Below are 20895 nucleotides of genomic sequence, written 5' to 3' on the forward strand. Positions count from 1 at the left end.
TCACCCTTGAAAAATAGGGAAACCTGAACGTGGAATGATTGGAATTCAATTTCCATTCAATCACCTCAACTTTATTAATATTTCTTTTTGTCTGACTCTCTTTTAGTTCAGCCTCCTTGAGCCCATGTGTTCTCCAAACATGTAGCTTCCTCCTCTTCCTCACAGTCGTCTGTATGCTCAATGAAAAATTTCAACAACTGAAGATAAGGTGATCATATAAAATAACATAATCTAAATATGAAAATCAAATGACACCTAGGCACGAATGCTTTATTTTCCCCAGTTATTATCAGGGATATTTTATTGTATAAGAAAACATTTTAAAATATACAGATAACAGCTGTAGATTTGCAATATAGTTAATAAATACAAAAAAAAATCAGGACTATAAACAACATATTTTGGATTCTGAGCTGTAAATATATATATATACACAGATATGAGTTTATTGCTTGTGTAATCTGTTGAGCGACCAGCAGCATGTCTGAAACACCGCTCTGCTGTCATTTCAAGCCAACGGGAGGACGGGGGAGGGCGCACAGGTCCACCACGAACCAACAGTCTGCAGGTTACCTAGGTCCAACTGGCTTCTGCCTTTTCGCCAAAGCAAACATGGGCTGTGAAAGTCACATTAAGCAGTCAAAGTGGGGGGTTTGTCAGTCCTCTGACAGCAGCCTGTGGACGTGATCCTTCCTCTTCTTCAGCACCTCCCGAAAATCCTCCTGAAAAAACACCAGCGAGAGATATTCAGATATTCAGAGTCAATCATGAAACCGGGAGAGGAAAGACATCAGGCAGATGCTTCTGCAGATAACCAGCTGTTTCACTCACAGCTCACTGACCGGGGAATCAGCAACAACCCTAAAAGAAAAGGAAAATCCATTTTCTCTATGACAATCTGAGTCTGTAGCACTTAGCCTGCCCGGCATGCCCAGAATATCTTTTCACTATCTGTCCTCACCAAACCACAAGCACGGTGACGCTGAGCAGCTACACGACAAGGTTATCAACTCAGCGAGCCAGCCCGGGCCTCCCCGCTCCAGCCATCAGCATGTTCACATAAAACAGGACGCGAGCGCAGCATGCGACTCATCCCAAACACGGACAGGTTTATGCAGCAAAGTTTTCAAACAAGGGGCCAAATTATAACGTTGACAATAAAAAAAACTAAACCCAGAATGGATCCGCCCAATATTACAACATGTATCCCACCATATTCACGTGTCCAGTCTGTGAGGCACAAATGAATGCGAAGCATAAATGAGACTTGTACTAGGGCTAAGTAGAAATGTGCTGTAAGAGAACCACACCAGTTACCGTGCATTCTTACAGCCTCAACTATTAATATAAATCAATCATTGTATTAAATGGTGAAGATTTTCTAGTTTATCGAATGCGAGCATGTGAGAACTCTTTGTTGTACATGATAGATTAATAGTTTATGACCATTATTAACTGCAGCTACATAACAGACAGAAAAAACACACTAGCATGTTTGAATCTCGTGAGATTAAAGACAGACAAACGCTTGCATCTTATCACAGGCACCATCACACATAGACACGATTAAACATTTGTTTAACAAAACCGATGCAAATGAGCTCTGAGTCGATTAAGTGTCCACCTGCCACACATCTAAACGTCTGTATAGATCGCAGGAAGCAGGCTCACGGACGAGAGGCATTCACTAAAGCTGACGATCAAAGCTACTTATCTGAATTTTATATTCATTTTAAAATCTTTTTTGTTAACTGTAACTCACGTAACAAGGTGAGTGGCCACTTGGCGGCAGCCGAAACAACGCTAGCATACAGTTCGACTTGATGCGGACCTTAAAGCTCAATCCTTTAATTTGGTTGGCGCTTGTGTCCAGCTGACTACTGTAACTCACACTTTTACTCTCAAAGATCTGCTCTCGTTCTCTCATAATCTCTAAAGTAAACGTGAGGCACTGATAAATGCCATCTGTATGGGTTTGCTGTCTGGTGCAGAGCAGCACCTGCAGAGCAGCGGGGTTTTTCTCTGAAAACAGCCGCCTGCCGGGACCAAAAACAATGATGCTGGTGCAGTGAAGGAGGAAGCACATGTTGTTGCCTCTGAATCCATTTTAAACAAGCGCACAGTAAACACAGAAGATGTAAGCAGACTTACAGCTGCAGACAGTTTCTCCATGTAGGGGATGAGCTTCTGCAACTCTCTGTCATCAGACTCCCCAGACCAGCTCTTGATGGGAATCGTGTTCAACAACTACAAAAAACAAACAAACATGTTATTAAAAGTTAGTAACAGCAACAAAGTGCTGACAGAGCAAAACAAAGTAATTAATTAAGGATGTGTGCGAATAGTCAACAAGATGAATAATCGCCACTACTGTCAGTCGATGCCAGACGTAGTCGTTTAGTCTAATTATTAACATTTTAATTGATGCCCAGTTACCATAAGTTGTTGTGCCATAAATGTTATGCAGCCATCTTCCACCAGATGGAGCTAAAGTCCCAGTATCTAAGCCTGGTCTCATTCTTTATACTGTTACTGTTAGCTCGAAGAATGAGATAGTGGATACAATCGGTGCAATGAGCTTTCTCCGAAGGGTGGACGGGTTAGCACAGGGTGAGAAGTTCAGTCATTCAAGTGGGGCTCAGAGAAAATCAAAGAACACAGCCTTTAAACTTACATTATATGGATATGTGTGGGGTGCATTATCCAGAACCACCGTCTTCTTCAGATCCCTCCCGAGGATGCTGAGATCTTTGATGTAGTGGCCAAGAACACAGGCACAGTCGTCCTGATACAGCCGGTGTCTACCAGAGAAATCACAAGTGAAACTCACATTTACCGTCCTCATTGTATGGCACGGGCAGAATGTTAAAGGGAACGTTTGAAGCAGGCCATGTCGAATTTCTGAGCACGCAACACAGCAGCAGTGCGAATCCGCACGTCTCTGCACTCAAGCACCGAGTTTACAAAACACAAGTGGAAGCAGCTCATACCGAAACAGCTTTCTCTGCGGGTCCAGGATGTCCAGGATCTTCTCGGCATATTCCTTCTTCGCACACGTGTAAACGAACAGCTGGAACAGAGCACGCACAGCAGTTGGTACAATTCCACACTTTTAACTGCTCCACGTTAAAGCAGTGACAGAAAAATAATTTGTTTAACGTGTGAATGAGGCTCAAAATAACCAAACTATTTGCTAATCTACACACTGACACACACCTCGTAGATTTTTGCCATGGCCTGCAGGAACTCCTTCACATGTGGTCGCAGCACCATGTATACCTGTTGAGAACAGGGGAAGAATAAGTGGTCAAGTCAGTAACCTCAGATCTGCTCTGCTGACTGAAGCTCATCTTTTAACTCTGTTCCCCATCAAGACATCTGACAACCTTCCAGGTACCCTTTATGACGAGCTTTGACACCTTGGTATATACACACCAATAAAAACGGTTTGACCACCTCTAGAATGGTTTGTCTGCATCAACAGAGGCCACCCTCACCAACTGCTGATGCACACTCAGTCATTTTGTTCTATAAGCCTGAGAAATGACAGAAGCCACTCAGTTCATAAAAGAGCTTTGAAGGTTACACGTAGTAGGCTTTAAGGGGTAAAGAGTCAAGTGCAGTTGTAGAGTCAGCTCCTGGACTCACAGCGTCCCAGATACCAAAATTTGTAGTTTCAGTAAAGATCCAACTGCCTGGTCTAGTCAGATGATTAAGGTTAGGATCATAACTTTTGGCAATTAACTCAAAACCACCAAACATTTCAACTAACTGCACAGCGTTGTGAAATGTGTTGTCTCAGACGCTCTTGGCTCCTACGTTATCTGCGCCCCACTGGGTGCTTATTAAAACCCATTTCACCCTCACCTTTAAACCTCTGCCAGTGTTATGTTCGTGTAATGACAGCTGTGTAGCCTGCCTTGGAATGACATATCATTATTTATAACTAGGGTGACTTCACTGACCCTCCGCAGCATATCATCTTCAGATCCCAGCTAGATAACAAGCTTACAGACAATTTTTAAGTCTGCTCAACCTCGTGAATCCTTTTATCCACAAAGATGCCTTGATGCTGCACTCGATTACAACACTTTGCAGAATAATTTCTTTGTGGGAACAGAAAGAATTTAGACCATTTTAGCCCTCGATGGAAGCTCCCCAGTTGCTCACAAAACAGAAGAGAGGTCAAAGAAATCAAATGCATATTTCAAAATTCATAAAAATATGTGTGTGTGTGTGTGTGTGTGTGTGTGTGTGTGTGTGTGTGTGTGTGTGTGTGTGTGTGTGTGTGTGTGTGTGTGTGTGTGTGTGTGTGTGTGTCTTTTCAGTTTTCCAAAATGGGTTTTTGCACTTCATCAACTGCAGTTTTTAATTTTTAGAGTGAGTGAAAAATGGTTTCACAGATGCTTGCATGCCACACTTTCTACTAGTTTCCTAATTCATGTATCTTGTACGTAAATGAACCACGAAGGAAGTATGAAATAGAGAAGTGCACAATTTCCAAATACAGAAACCCAACCGCATCAAGTTATTAAAAACAAAATCCAATAGGTTATGTGACTTTCAACTGAAATATACATTTCCTTTTGTTTTTAACGACGTTAGGAAAGATAACATAATGTAGAGGTCCCCTGAAAATATTGGCTGTTTGACGATCTGCTGGTATCAGCATTTATAAAAGCAGATTAAAGAGTAAAGACACGAGAAATTATCCATGACTTGTGACAATGCAGTTAAAAAAAAAAGATCAATATTTTTTTTATTATTGCCACATCATGTTAATAAGGACTCCAATAAGCAGGGGTAACAAATATTAGGGAAGCTTCTGTTTCATGTCTCTGAAAGAAAAATAAACCTGCTGATATATCAGTAACATCATCACCAGCTCTGTGATATAATGCACCAACATGTGAGGCACATGTTAAGTTCTCAACAGTGAATCAAAATGAAAGATCTTGTTTGTTGTTAAATAAGTTGCTGTGGTAAACATCTGGTCTGCAGAAGAGAGTACAGAGGGTTGTGAAGAGTGGCTTTCAGTGAGTGGTCACCTTGTACTGATGGTCCTGGAAAGCTGCATGGAAGGTGTACTCTGCGTCTTCGATCACATTCAGAGAGCTCAACATCAGGGTCTCCTCCTGGAAATAAACACGACCACATGCCTCAGATTACTTACAGTTTTTTCTGAATGCTTAAACCCTAACTGTGATTCCTGTAGCACAATCTCTAAAACTATTCAGACTTATAGCAAAACCACTCACTGAGTTTGCAAAACTAGAAGCACAAAAACTGCTTTGCACTCAGTTTGCAATTTTGTAACACACACTTTGCAAAACTTTAGGCACAATTCACTGCACAACACTCAATTACCAAATTTCCAACACACTCCTAGCAAAAGTATACACATGTATGGCTATCATTAACACTAATTTGCCAACTGTCTGGCACACTTTCACATGTGAAAACTTTTTTAGATAATTAGTTCACTTTGCAATCAGCCTAAGCACTATAATACAGGTAAGCTGTGTGTGCGGAGTACAATGGAGGGAGCAGAAAGAGTGAGAAGTAGAGGAGGCCGAGGAAGAGGACGTGGAGGTGAAGAAGTAGGACGAAGAGGACGACAAGGACAAGGAGGATTGCACATTGCATGTGATGTAGACAAAATTTTGTGGCCAGATCCAGAGAGACGACGCGATGTAGACTGATTTCTTTTTTTTCCTCAGTGAAATTACTATTTCGTTTTGACTTGGAAATAAACACTTGTGTTTGTTTTGATGTGTTTGAATAAACACCAGTACTTGAAGTTTGCATCTGTCTATGTTTATGGACCTATGCCAAAAGTACGAGCTCAAACTGACATAGCCTACCTTGTGCACAGAGAAAGCAAAAGCCAGATGTGTTTTGCATTCATACCATCAGTGTGCAGTTGGCGCATTGTGTGCTTAGTAGATGATGGCTTGTGTGTACTGTTTGATACGGAAACACCATTTTTACGAAGGTGTGAAGAGTTAATCTAGCTGTGTTCGCTTTTGCAAGAGAACTACAATGTTTTGATTATTGGGTGACAGGTTTTCTTATTTGTGTGAAGAGTTTTGCAAAATTAGCCAATAGTTACAAAAAATGTGCTTAAGCAATCAGAAAAAACTGTAATATTTTAAATATATAACTGACTGCTTTCACAAGGGAGCAAGGTGAAAGTGTCCAGTTTATGATTTTAACCATGTTAAAGCCACAGAAAGTGAATCTTTAACAATAAAATGTAGACCATACTCTATTCTTGCTAAATACAACATCCAAAAGGAATTGCAGATACTTAAAAATCAACTAGAAAATGCATTTTCTGAAGAAATTGCTGTGTGAATGCTGATAGCTGAATGTTTTGAGCTGAAATGAAATAATTGCTTCACTTTATTGGTACAATAAGGTCAAAGACATTATGCTCAAAACTGGTGGTAAAATATCACAGGTTGATCCCACAGTGTTCTATTGGCAGAATGAACAATCTGAGATTACAGGAGTGCTTGCATGTCACGTTGATGATTTCCTTTGGGCTGGTTCAAGTCACTTTGCAACTCATCATTCCTGTACTGAAATCTACCTTAATTGTGGGCCGTGAAGAACATGACAGTTTTTTTATGTTGGTATGGACATTTGTACAGTTAATGATGTAATAGAGGTGCATCAATAACTTTGCATTGACAACCTACAACCGGTTCAGTTACAAGCAGCACGGGCTGTACAGAGGGATGCTTCCTTAAGTGAAACAGAACGGGAGCAACTCGGGTCAAAAATAGGACAGATTTTGTGGGTTGCCAAACAAACGAGACCAGATGTTACGTTTGACACATGCAGCCTGGGATCTAATATCAAAGGTGCAATTTTGCAGTCCATTCATGAAGTGAACAAAGTTATCCATAAACTTAAAGTAGAGAAAGTGACTCTTAAGTTTCAACACTTGGGTAACAGTGAGGATTTGGCATTGGTTGTTTTCAGTGACGCTTCATTTGGCAACCTTCCCGCTGGCGGTACTCAAGGAGGGGCATTAATCATCCTTATGGGTAAAGGAGGAAAGTTTTGTCCTCTCTTTTGGCAGTCTAAAAAATAAAAAAAATATCAGACGTGTGGTCAGAAGTACACTGGCAGGAGAAACTCTTGCCATGTCAGATGGAATAGACCATAGGTGTCAAACTCTGGCCCGAAGCCATACCAAATTACTATTAGAGCTGGCCTACTGGTATTATACAGCTAATATATATATTGTTTAGTATTAAGCTTTGCTTGTTCCATATTCAGTTTTTCAGCAAAATGTGTTTGAGTCCATAAGAAAAGATTCATTCTTATATCTGGAGGAATAAATGTATTTCAGTAAATATTAACGTTAGCCCGCGACTTTGTTCCAGTTTTGAATTTTGGCCCACTGTGTATTTGAGTTTGACACCCCTGGAATAGACAGTGCTGTCTTCCTGGCAACACCTTTTTCTGAGCTTAAAACTGGTAACACTGGTCTGAATGCTCTTCTGTTGATCTGTGTGCCTGACAATCATTCCTTGTTTGATGCACTCAAGTCCACTAAGCAGGTTACAGAGAAGAGACTGGGGCTGGAAATGAGCAGCATTAAAGAGCTCATACAATCCATTAAAATCAGACAGATTGGTTGGTCAGATTTCAAATCCCAACTTGCTGATTGTCTGAAAAAAAAAAAAAAGGGAGTTTTATCCAGAACCCTTCTAAAAGCACTAGATGAAGGACTCTGGATACTGTGATCCTTTGTTTACGAAGTTTTCTTTGCATTAAAATGCACTCTTGTTTATTGTGTGCAGTGATAGTACGCTTTGAGTAAAGCAAAGCACATTGAAATGTTTCCTGAATGTTCTATAATGTTGACAATGTTTTTTTGTTTTGTTTACATATATATGTATACAAATGTTTAAAAGGGATATTTATACTTTTATTTTTAAAAAAGAAAGAGGGAGATTGTTAACTTGTCATTTTCTGTTATATCGCGAGAGTACTGTTGCCTGCGGTGGGTTGTTCTTATTGTGGGTGAGCGGAAAAACAAGACGTAAGGAATAAAGTGCTTGAAGTGAGACTACGACGTTGTGTATTTTGACTTTACAATATTCATTTATTCACCATATCACTGAAATGTGGGAGAATCCACTGCAGAAAGATCAATGCTTTAAGTTTTAATGATCCAGTCAGAAAAGATGATTCTAAAAGTCATCAACTGACTCCAAAAGCCCAGATCTGAACCACCTGTCTGCTGAAAACAAATGCACCAATCAAACAGAATCCTGAATTTCATGGGCCAATCGGAATGCTTGATCTAGTTGTCCAGGACTAACTACTGACACACTATTACTCTGTGGCAAAACCCTGTCAAATCTGCCTCGGTGCACCTGTTGAACAACTGCTTCTAAATCCAAGACCCTAACTCCCATCAAAATCATTTTCAAATGGTGACGATCCCGAGGACCTGTTCTATACAACAGTGTGTTCTTCATGTTCCTGCTGTCAAAACTTTGGCCGCAGGAGCAATTTAAAAAGTGGGGTCTTTCCTGCTGTTGAGACAAACTCCTGTCTGAAAATATAATGTATCGGTTAGAGGATTATCCCTCCACTTGGATCCACACAGTTTAAAAACGTTTACATCTGTGAGCTTTGAAAGACATGCTGTTGGAAAGACAACAACGATGGCTACGTGAGGATAAAATGATGGCTGTAGAGCAAACACTGTGCACACAGCAGCAGTCGAAACACATACACACACACACGCTTACCAGCATTCACACTAATAAAGAATAACAGTGTTGTCATTGTTGATTTTGTGTCTTCACCCTGAGTCCATCTCCTGCCAAGCTGCACCTGTGATTCTGCGGCTGCTCACTGATGATGAGCTGACCGATAAGTAAATCTTATCCTGGATCTTATCCTCTGCATCCTTACCCTATCACCTCTGTGTCCCATAGGGCGCCAGCCTGCCCTGTTGAAACACTATTTTTTTTTCAGTGTTTCAACTGAAAAAAATAGAATGCCTTTGATCCAAAATAGAATGCCGTTGATCCTTTGTTATGTCATAATCTTGCTGAGAGGCAAAGCCTACAAATAGGGGCTTTGCTCTGTTAAACTTCAGTGCTTAACGGACGTAGACCTGACAGCAACCAAAAACCTTTTGGAAAGTTTTGAGAGAATTTCACGTTTCTCAGCAATTCACCGATCAAGCCGACACATTCCACCATGTCAGCTAACCCATCCTTCAGCTCAGATGAGCTTGAAATAGTTAAAGGGAGCATTTTGGGAAACCACTACAAGGTAGAGGGTTTCCTCGGAGAAGGGGGCTTTGGTATTGTAGCCAAATGCCGCGATACCAAAACCAACAGAGCTGTGGCTATTAAAGTCAACAGGAACCACCCTGATACTCTGCAACAGGCAAAACTGGAAATTTTCATCCTGGAGCAGCTGAGAAGGTTGGATCCAGATGCCGCCAACATAGTTAAATGGAATGGCTTTTTCCATGACGGAGAGCGGGTCTGCTTAAACTTTGAAATCCTTGATCAATGCCTGTGGGACTACATACGGGACCGGAAAAACCAGGGTCTCCCCATAAGCGAAGTCAGGCCAATTTTACATCAACTCACAAATGCCCTGTCACACCTGGGCTCTGTGGGAATAGTGCACGCTGACCTCAAATCTAGAAACATCATGGTTGTTAACCGCCATGAGTCTCCCATCAAAGTCAAACTTATAGACTTTGGCCTCGCATGTCCTGCGTCTGCAGTAATGCCTGGTGACCGTGTGGGGACGGTTGGTTATAGTGCACCTGAGGTTATGCTTGGCATTCCTTATAATGAAGCAGCTGACATGTGGTCTTTGGGGCTGGTAGCTGTGGAGCTTGGTACAGGGGTGCCACTCTACCCTGGGAGAAATTATTATGATGTTTTGAAATTCATCATACAGACCCAGGGACAGCCACCAGATCATGTTCTGGACTCTGGCGTGTACACTGAAGACTATTTCATTGAAGACAACTACAACCAACAGCGCTGGACATTTAAGACTGACAAACAATTTCAGTGCGAGACAGGATATGAGTCCCTGGAGACTCGATACATGAAACTTACGCGTCTTGATGACCTCGAACAAGTAATGGTGTTTGGACGAGGACCTGAAAATGGCCAACGTTTATTTGTCAGCTTAATTAAAGGGATGTTGGCCTTGGATGCAAACCAACGGATAACACCCTTGGAGGTTCTCCGGCATCCCTTTTTCAACCGTAAGAGTTCCCCTTGCACTAACATGAGTGTTGAACGACCACAAAACCCTGTGGTCTTTCAGCACCCTTCAAACTTGGAAAGCAAGAGATCACAGAAAATCAACTGCAGTTTCCGAAACTCGGTTGAATTTTCTCAGCAAGTATGCGTCCACACATCAGCCAGCTCATCCTTCAACTCAGGTGAGCTTGAAATAGTTGAAGGGAGCATTTTGGGAAACCGCTACAAGGTAGAGGCTTTCCTCGGAGAAGGGGGCTTTGGTATTGTAGCCAAATGTCGCGATACCAAAACCAACCGTGCTGTGGCTATTAAAGTCAACAGGAACCGGCCTGATATTCTGCAACAGGCAAAACTGGAAATTTTCATCCTGGAGCAGCTGAGAAGGTTGGATCCAGATGCCGCCAACATAGTTAAATGGAACGGCTTTTTCCATGACGGAGAGCGGGTCTGCTTAAACTTTGAACTCCTTGATCAATGCCTGTGGGACTACATACGGGACCGGAAAAACCAGGGTCTCCCCATAAGCGAAGTCAGGCCAATTTTACATCAACTCACAAATGCCCTGTCACACCTAGGTTCTGTGGGAATAGTGCACGCTGACCTCAAACCTGGAAACATCATGGTTGTTAACCGCCATGAGTCTCCAGTCAAAGTCAGACTTATAGACTTTGGCCTCGCATGTCCTGTGTCTGCAGTGAATCCTAGTGATTGTGTGGGGACGGTTGGTTATAGTGCACCTGAGGTTATGCTTGGCATTCCTTATAATGAAGCAGCTGACATGTGGTCTTTGGGGCTGGTAGCTGTGGAGCTTGGTACAGGGGTGCCACTCTACCCTGGAAATGGAGAATATGATGTTTTGAAATTCATCATACAGACCCAGGGACAGCCACCAGATCATGTTCTGGACTCTGGCGTGTACACTGAAGACTATTTCATTGAAGACAACTATAACCAACAGCGCTGGACATTTAAGACTGACAAACAATTTCAGTGCGAGACAGGATATGAGTCCCTGGAGACTCGATACATAAAACTTGCGCGTCTTGATGACCTTGAACAAGTAATGGTGTTTGGACGAGGACCTGAAAATGGCCAACGTTTATTTGTCAGCTTAATTAAAGGAATGTTGGCCTTGGATGCACACCAGCGGATAACACCCTCGGAGGTTCTCCGGCATCCCTTTTTCAACCCTGGCCTCTCTAAGAGGTTCCCATGTATTGACATTGAAAGACCATACAGAATCAATCTACAGCATGGCTTCCTCCACCTTGGACAAAAGTGACAAAAACACAAACTGGGGTTGGAAAAGGATATTAACAGCACTGGAAAAATTCATTAAGCTGCTCCAATAATGATCACTTTGGTTTTTTTTTTTTTTTTTTTAATTTTCACTCCCCCCACCCCAACCAGTCGCGGCAGATGGCTGTCCCTTCCTGAGCCTGGTTCTGTCGAAGGTTTCTTCCTTTTAGAGGGGAGTTTTTCCTTCCCACTGTTGCTAAATGCTTGCTCATAGGGAATCGTCTGATTGTTGGGGTGGCCAAAACTCTAGGGGAACTAGCAATTCTTGTGAAAATTTAAAAAAAAGAAAAGAAAAGCCTACCAATATTCAAAGCAGAGCAGCGGACACCTTACCATCACATCAGTCCTTCAATCAGACCAAAAACACCATGTTAACAGAAATAAATTCAATAAAAATTGGAAATAAATAAATTGCCTAATAATTGTTGTTTTTGATTGTTTATAAATATATAGTGCTACCCTTCAGCCTCCTAGTAGACATACCTGTGTTATAAATGTGAAACTCCTCTGATTTTCAAAAAAGTTGGCCTCTGACCTTGAAGTCAAGGTCACTGAGATTTGAGCTTCACAGAGATTTTCAGCAGATGCAACCATGGTATTGATTTGAAAATTCGACACAATCACAAACTTGGGTGTCCACAGCGCCTCGCCATATACCAAAGATTAAGAGGTGGTTTTTTTTAAGGTTTTTTGTAAAGATTACAACATACAAATAACAAAAAATGCCAACGCTATTGTCATTTTTGACAACGCTATTTTGATGTTGTCTAATGTAGTGAAAAAAAGCGAATAAATAAAATAAATATATATTACATACATATATATATACTAGGGGTGCAACGATATTCGTATCAATATTGAACCGTTCGATACAGTGCTTTCGGTTCGGTAAGCATATGTATCGAACAATACAACATTTGTAATTTATTTTATCAACTTTCCTTCTGACGATGCTGTCTGTGTTGAGCGCTAAGTGAATCTGCGTTCGACTACTCCGCCTAGGCTGCACTGTCGAGCGCAGATCCACTGAGCGCTCAACACAGACAGCATAGTCAGGAGGAAGAGCGCAGGGCAAGCTAGCGAGACAGAAGTTAAGCTCTCCTTGCAAGATGGACCTCCCCCACCCTCATTCAGATCTGGCGTTTGGAATTATTTTGGTTTTCATGTGACGTATGACCCTGAAGGTAAGCGAGTCATGGACTAAAGTAAAACAGTATGTTGGATGTGCCATGCAATGCTTAATTACATATATATATATATATGTGTGTGTGTATATATATATGTGTGTATATATATATATATATATATATATATATATATATATATATATATATATATATATATATATATATATACACACACACACACACACACACACACACACACACACACACATATATATATATATATGCTTACCAGCATTCACACTAATAAGCAAAATAAGCAAACTATTCCTGACCTTGAAAATATAATTAACACACAAAAAAACTCAGTAAATATTGTTTGTGATTTTTCTTTAAGATGTCCTCAGTTCGTGTTCCACAGTTGACATCCATGGCTGTATCCCAATTCAGGGTCTGCAGCCTTAAAGTACGCAGTTTTGACGGTCCACAACGGTCGCGTACTCAAAGACTGCTAAGGCCTTAAGTGCGAGGCTTGTGAAATGGGACGGTCTAGCCTCCGTCGCGCTGCCCAGGTTGCCTAGCAACCATGATACTGGAAACGTTTCATACAGGATTGTTTGACAGAAATGAAGGAGAAAATCTTTTGTTCATTTGTTTGTTTTTTTCTACATGAGCTTTGATTTGATAAGTATCTGAGGCTGAGACCACAGGACTGTAAAACATGACTGTTGGGCTTCATTTCTGTACTGAACAGTCATTTTAAGATTAGCTAGTAAATAACAATTAGCTAATGTTGTTCATGAGACTAAAGTCATCTCATGTTGGTAATGTAAATATAATATGGCCAATATTAAAGTTATTATTTCAATCATTATTAGTTATTATAGCAGTGAATGAACTCTGTTTCAAATACTGAGATTCAAGCTGCATTTATTTATATTTCCTGTCACCTTAAATCTTCATTTAAAGACAGGTTCCTTTGACACTGTACATATAAATGTATTATATATAAGAGACAAATATATGTTCTTTCAATATGTTGGCATTACTAAATTTGTCTCAGTGCTTACTTTAAATATCCATGAAATTATCACATTCTCTGTAAGATTAACGTCAACTATTGAACAGCGTATATTTTAAAGTAAAGTCTTTAAAACCACGTTAGTACAAACATCAGTAATGTCACATAACTTTGCCGACATGTGGCCAACAGTAATGTTTTAATGTTCTTCGTCATTAAACGTTTGCACATAAATAAGTGACATAATATTCAGTACTTTTAAAAGTTTACTCTTCGGCCCCCCCTCTTCCACCGTCTTTTTTCGGCAAAATTATCCACACCCACCGCCTCGCTATGCATTCTGGGATATTTTGGGCCACAAAGTCTACACCGCCACATCCTTAAAATTCAGGGAAATGAAGGACACATTTGACGGCCGCATTTCAAGCAGCCTTTGAATTTGGACAGCCTTCGTCGCTGTGACATAATCGACATTAAAATGCGGCCTTTAAGGCTGCAGACCCTGAATTGGGATACAGCCCATGTGTCCGAGCTGCATATGTGTAGGGATGGGTATCGTTTAGGTTTTATCCGATACCGGTGCCAAACCGGTACTTTTGAAACAGTGCCGGTGCTTAAACGGTGCTCGAACCGGTGCTTAAAGAATGGAGAACACAAAATTGGTCCAAAAACTTCTCATGTTCAGCTGTTTTTTTGTAAAAAGATAACAATGTTAGCCTTTTCTGCAGCTACAGGGCATATATGGTATCACTCTTGGCTGGAAGCAGTGCTTAATCAATGGAACAAACACAAACTTTGTCCAAAACCTCTCATGTTTAACTGTTTTCCACTTTTTCTTTGGTCATTTTAGCCTTTTTGGCCAGGGTGAAGGGAGTATCTGCCATCAAACAAGAAGACAGCCGGATGTAGCTATGATGATGTTTGCTAGTTCACCTTACATGCATTAATGTAATAACGTGGTTAGCCTACTCAACGTAAATTACACACGAACAACATTAAGCTACTCACGCAGAGAAGAACGGCTGCTGCTGCATCATCATCCTCATCATTTCTGCTACACTGGCAGGGCTAGGGGCCAGGACTCTCCTCTTCGGGTTTTTGGGGGATATTGCTAACTCCGGGTCCGATAACAGGCGCCACACCCGCAGTAGATGTGCTCGGTGTGAGGTCTCGCAGCAAGCTATCAAATACGGCGCATTTTTCGGCTTTTAAAAAAACGCTATGCGTCGCCAGGTGTTTCATCGGATTTGAGGTATTACATCCTTTGCACAGTATCACCTTAAAGCACTTGTTGCTGCTGAGTTTGCATATTTTGCTGTGAAGTACAGCCAGACTTTTGACCGCTTCGCCCTGGGCATTTTTAATCTGTAGCTCTGCTCTAAAAGAACGTACGTACCTGGACCCGCCTACTATCCTCGGAAACGTAAAATGATTGGCTAGAATCTAAAGTGTATCACAGCTCAGGGAAAAAAAGCACCGAAATAAAGCACCGAAATGTGCGCTGCTTTTCGGTCTGGTTACTACCGTTTATGTCAGAACCGGTACCCATCCCTACATATGTGTGCAGCGAGCAGGAGGCCAGGGAGGATAAAACTCACCAGATCGACCACCAGCGTTCCCTCTGGGGTGCTTCTGGTCTTCGGGGGAATATCTAGAAGAGCAGGTCTAGAATGCTGGGACCGCGACGGCATGTTCTTGATGAACGTAAAGCTGCAGATGAAAATGATGCTCAGCAACAGAAACTTTCAAACAAAACTTTGTGTCGTTTCTCAAATAGCTAAGTTACCAAACCCATATCCATGTTACTGAAGAACTAGAAAAAGATATTTTTGGATTTTGTAAACTGATTTTGAATACTTCCTTTAAAATAATCTATGAGATGAAGTTACATCATGGTCTTCTCCTGTGACTGTATGTAGAAAAACAACTTACGGATCAAAGATGTCATCGTCCTCGTCTCCACCCAGAAGGTCAATGGAGCCACAACCGAACACACCGTGTTCTGGGCTCATCAGTACACTGGTCCCCGTTCCTGCGTACTTCAAATCTGAATAGAAAACACACACACACAGACTGTAAGTACCAAGTCTGACTTTATGACATCACATAAGACTTATATAGTTGACTCCCGACCAAGTAGTTTAAGCAGGTCAGCTTGTTCAAGGTGGAGTTTATCACATGGATCACAAATCTGCATTCAGTTGTATGGTGATGTCTCTCAATGAGAGACTTTTGTTACATGTAAACAAGTTTCAAATGGATGACTGGTACTCACTTTCTTTGCTGGGTGTGAGGAAACGCACAATGGGTGAGTAGATGTTTCTAGCTGTTGTCGCGTTACGCGGAGTCACAGGGTCGATCTCTGACAGTATGCGCTCGTGGTGCATGATGGGACGGACTGGAGTCTTGAAGGTCAAATCTAGACAGTAAAATGAGTCATTCAGAAAACACAACAGAAAACGATGAGCTTTTCAACTAACAGGTAGTGTAACTGTGCTTTAAAGCAGAATCAGCCGATGGCGCTAAAATACCTGATTCTTGGTCATTCACAGCAATAGCCCTCTTTCTCGCCCGGCCACGAGGCAGCGGTCGCCTCACCATAGTGGGAACTTCATCCTCTGAGTCTTTATTCACAGTCTCTTCATCCTACACAATAAAAACAAGAAGAAGAAAAAAACCCACCTTCATTATTACCCCTAAGGTCCATTTAAAACAGCGTAATAGTGCATTACTTCAGAATGTCTCAATCAGTATTCCACGTTTATAAAAAAATTCTGTTAGAGAAGACCCAAAAGCAGCTGCACTTCCAGAATAACCTGGACCAGAAGATGCTCCTGACCTTCTACCGCTCCTCGATGGAGAGCAAGCTTTCCTACTGCCTGGGTGTTTGGTACGCAGGGGCCACGACTGAGAACAGGAAGGCCTGCTGACCTCTGGTCAGCACTTCAGGTCAATCAGGTCCTACACCTCACAAACACCATCCCCCCACCAATCTGTGCCACGGTCTGAGTAATCCCCATCACTCAGGCCTCACATACGGATATACTCAGACCAACCCCTTTGCACTGCTTCCAAGCACTTTGTTCTTCAATGTGTCCCCTTCTCTTGTTTTGCTGACATGCCTCTAGCTTGTGTGTGTGTGTGTGTGTGTGTGTGTGTGTGTGTGTGTGTGTGTCAATTATTACAGACCTCCAAACTGTGGAATTTACATTAGTTCAAAAACAGCGTGTAGAGAGCTCCATAGAATGGGTTTCCATGGCCAGCAGCTGCATCCAAGTCTTACATCACCAAGGACAATGGGGCTTTGGAGTTCACGCCGCAATGCATTGTGGGAGCGCGGCACCATTTTAGTAGGCCACGAATCAAAACAAACACACTGTGTTGGAAGGAAGATTGCTATGAACCATACTTAAAAGCAGCTCAAAAGAAAGAGGACGTTATAGAGACAGATTGTGTCCAGATGCAAAGAGACGGTACTTGCAAACAATTGCGCGCATTGGAAATGTGGACCCGTATGAAATACGGCAGTGGAGTAGAAACCCTGAAGACCAACCGCTATTTATTCTCGTACCTTGTCTGAGGAGTCAGCACATATAGGGCGAACCAATTTCGCAATTATAAATCTCTGGAGGCACACACCCAATTCACCTAGGATGGATACAAGATTTGGCTATTTTTAAGCCTTCACGTAGTGAATACGCCGTCATTCAAACGCCGTCATTAAAGGTAAGTCAGCTTGTATTTTGGTGACCACACAGTTTCACAGCTATTTACAGTACAATTGTAATATGGTTATAAACCTTTCTTCAAGCAGCAGTTTGCCCCATATTTCAACCTGAGTATCAAGTTGATTTAACCAACAACCAAAGTCACCACATATGTTGCCCTGAATAGGATTCTGTTCTGCATGGCCTCTATCCACACTAGTCTAATGGGTCTAAACAGGAAGACGTGTCCTGGTGACCTACTTTACTGCGACCCTCTTCCACATGCAACTGGGATCTTTAATCCTTGTTGGCATCAATCCTCTTGGAATCCAGTGTTGTGATGTGATTAACGCTGCCTAGTATGTATGCTTCTTCTTTGAGATGTTCTCAAGTTTCTCTTATGGGTGAAAAGACCCTCAATTTTAAGGTAAAGGATTAAACTTGAAACCAAAGTTAACTCACTGTTTCATTTTAGTAATTTAAAGCAACACACAACAATACGACTCGGTGTAGAGGTTAAAAGAAAAGAATACAAAAAAATAATACTAATGATAGTTTCATTGATTGATTGATTTACTTAAAGACAGCAGCTACTAAGAATGAATTGGATCTGTATGAACAACATTGTTTTCCTTTGTTCTTTTCGACACCCAGTGAATGATCTACAGTTTAAATCTACAATGCAAACAGTGGTTAGTCACAGTCATGTCTGCCAATCCAACACGTTTTAAAATCTAAACTTGAAGTCATAAAGCTTAATCAGTAGCTCGAGGTTTTAACAGTAGCTTATATTTACAACCACGACGGTTTATTTTCAGGTCTAAATTGGAAACTATATCCCTACCAACCCTCCTTGCTGTATTTAACCTACCAATTAAAATTAACCAAAAAAAATTACTTAAATAGGTCCAGACAGATCCAGATAGAACTAGAGAACTGTGGCAAATGCCACCTACCATCGAGAAGGTGCTAATGTTAGCAACTCTGTTAGCTGTTTTGTTATGAGAACGCTAGTAGCTAGCTAACTAGCCTAGCATCCTAACAAAGGGACGATATTCAACATCCAGCTCTGTATGCTACCATAATGTTTACCTGTTCCACCAACATTAATAACAGCACTATCACCATAGAGAAATAACCCGACAAACAATAAATTACCTTGCTTTGAAGCGGACTTTCAATCTCCGACCCCGACAGGCGCGATCGACTCCTTTTTCCGTTAGACCGTCGACGGGAGCGCCTCGGTGTCTCTGGACAAACAGCAACAGTTTTCTGAGACCTAAGTCTCATTTTTTTTCTTTACGTGGGGGTTTGTTATCATCTAAACGTAACACTTGCCACCGTAACGAAGATAATCGCTCTCAATCCGACGCTTCGCTGTTCAAGCACCAAACAGAACCTAGAAGTAGCTCCGCCCCCACTCGCTGAATCAGCGCGTTCGTTTGAATCTACCGGGCTCCGATAGGTTTAGCACCGCGGAGACGCTTATTGGGCGGTGCTTTGTAAAAAAGCCAGCGTCAACGTGATACGCCCGTCACGTTGCCCTCACTCCCACCCCCCTTTGAATTTTATATGCAAAGAACCTCTGGGTGAGCACGATTATTAAAGAGCAAAGAGGCAATTTCTGCAACAGCATACCTTACTTTTTTAAAAAACTGCATAATTTAATATACACGGTGAACTTAAAATGAGGCATTTAAGGTGTAGAATTCAGACTTTAATTCAATTTTATTTACATAAATGGCAACAACAGTGGCCTCAAGATGCTTTAGGGCAAAGACCCTACAAAAGAAAACCCCAACAACCATACCCCATGTTTCTAAGACTCTTAGGGCCCAGTAAGAAATTAAAGGCCACAATGATACAGTCAATGGGAAGCATGTGTAATGTGAATATAAATGGTTCTAGCACAGAACCCTGTGGAACTCCATGATGAAACTTAGTGTTAGGCAGACTCTCCATTCACACAAACAAAGTGGAGTCTGTTACAACCCCTGCAGCACAGTACCTTTAAGTCCTATTGCAAGATTCTCTGCCACCTATTCTATGCCACATCAACATCTCCTCCTTCACTACATCCATTAATCTTCTCTATGTTCTTCCTCTTTTCTTCCTTGCTGTGCCATCTTCAACATCCATTGTACAGTATATCCACTATCCCTCCTCTGGACATATCCAAACCATCTCAGCCTCTCTAACTTTATTTCCAAACTGCTTGTTCAATCTGTCTTCCTGAGCTACTCATTTCTAACTGTGTCCAATCTGACACTCCACATGAAAATCTGAACATCTCCATCTCTGCTGTCTGTGCTTTTTGACAGTGCCATCATCTCCAAACCTTGTACCTCCCCTTTCACTTTTACTGCTCTTCTGTCAGAAATCACCCCTTACACCCGTCTCCACCCTGCCTGCACTCTCCCCTTCATTTCCTATGTGCTTGAGTCTGTTACTTTTGATAAGTAACTGCAATGATTATTTTAAATTTGGATGCAAATCTTGTGCATCCATGCACATCAGACCATTCTGACTTTCCTCCCTTGGGATGCTTGGCCAGGCTTTTCCTACAGCTGCCTTCAGTTGCTGCTTGTTTGTAGGACTTTTCTCCTCACACCCTCAGACCAGCTGACTTCAGGAGACAAAGCATTTGCCTATCAGTACTGCAAGACATCATCCTATCGGTTTGGCTGCATCCAATGCAGTTTAAGCATACTGTAGTTGTAATTCATTCTGCTGCATCTTCAGTCACAAGAAATAGCACATGGTAAAGCCATTCCATGTCCAGCATCTCTGGGAGAGGATATTTGAATCCTTTTTACATACCTATCCATCATTCTTGCAGAAAAACCTCTTAGCTTTTTTTTTTTTAAAGATCCACTGAATTTGTGTACAGAGGAGAAAAAGCTTTTCAAATTCTTGTGGATCTGGCCGTCAGCATGGCACTTTAAAATACTCCCACAACCACCTTTGTTAATACAAATCTTGTTGCTTATCAAGATATTTCAAATAATAAAAAAATATAACAATTAAATGAAAAAATAAAAAAACTTTTTTTTATGCTAAATTGTTTTCACTAATGTAGAAATAATTTCCAAAGACTATACTGTGAACAGGTGGTAGGCTCATAACCATTAGTATTTGTTTATTTTAGGTTGCAAGTTTCCATAAGATGTGTAAAATGAGAAGCTTCAGTAAATGGATTTTAACAACTCGATGCAGTCAAGGTCAAAGACACAAGTGCTGCAGCAGCGTAAATGTACAAAGACAACTCAGAATGAGACAATCAAGTTCAAGTTCAAAGTTTATTTGACACATGCAGTGGCAGGTTGCCCTGCAGTGGAATGAACCCGCCCCCGACCTTACACATACAACACAGACATCACATGGGGATACAAGTCAGAGTACGGTTGCATTACAGAAAAAACACTGAAATGTACACTACAATGGGAAAGGTACAAGAGGAACATTATTATTGATCT

At 41.4% G+C, this 20895-nt stretch overlaps 2 protein-coding genes across 4 annotated transcripts; one reads left to right on the forward strand and one right to left on the reverse strand.

Moving 5' to 3' along the window:
- Window positions 1-266: 266 nt before the first annotated feature.
- ctdspl3 (CTD (carboxy-terminal domain, RNA polymerase II, polypeptide A) small phosphatase like 3) lies at window positions 267-18864 on the reverse strand. Of its 3 annotated transcripts, none has more exons than XM_086263167.1 (11): window positions 18578-18860; window positions 16244-16358; window positions 15988-16131; window positions 15645-15759; window positions 15311-15422; window positions 5049-5135; window positions 3217-3279; window positions 2991-3070; window positions 2675-2801; window positions 2152-2247; window positions 267-722 (listed from the first exon to the last, which is right to left on the reverse strand). In XM_086263167.1, the coding sequence occupies exons 1-11, from the start codon at window positions 18707-18709 to the stop codon at window positions 657-659; spliced, it is 1137 nt and encodes a 378-aa protein (XP_086119293.1). In that variant the 5' UTR covers window positions 18710-18860; the 3' UTR covers window positions 267-656. The 3 variants fall into 3 exon arrangements, with proteins under 3 accessions (XP_086119293.1, XP_086119294.1, XP_086119292.1); XM_086263168.1 differs by lacking the exon at window positions 267-722 and having other exon boundaries at window positions 747-2247; window positions 18578-18669; window positions 18758-18864; XM_086263166.1 differs by lacking the exon at window positions 267-722 and having other exon boundaries at window positions 760-2247; window positions 18578-18862.
- On the forward strand, window positions 10207-12027 carry LOC147313531 (homeodomain-interacting protein kinase 2-like). Its single transcript, XM_086263169.1, has one exon. It carries the CDS (start codon window positions 10294-10296, stop codon window positions 11548-11550), a length of 1257 nt encoding a protein of 418 aa, XP_086119295.1. The 5' UTR covers window positions 10207-10293; the 3' UTR covers window positions 11551-12027.
- Window positions 18865-20895: the final 2031 nt, after the last annotated feature.

The sequence above is a fragment of the Aulonocara sp. 'chitande type north' Nkhata Bay genome, linkage group LG15, assembly GCF_057382095.1.
Source record: "Aulonocara sp. 'chitande type north' Nkhata Bay isolate Kocher_YH1m ecotype deep benthic linkage group LG15, A_spYH_male_GT1.1, whole genome shotgun sequence".
Classification (NCBI taxonomy): Eukaryota; Metazoa; Chordata; class Actinopteri; order Cichliformes; family Cichlidae; genus Aulonocara; species Aulonocara sp. 'chitande type north' Nkhata Bay.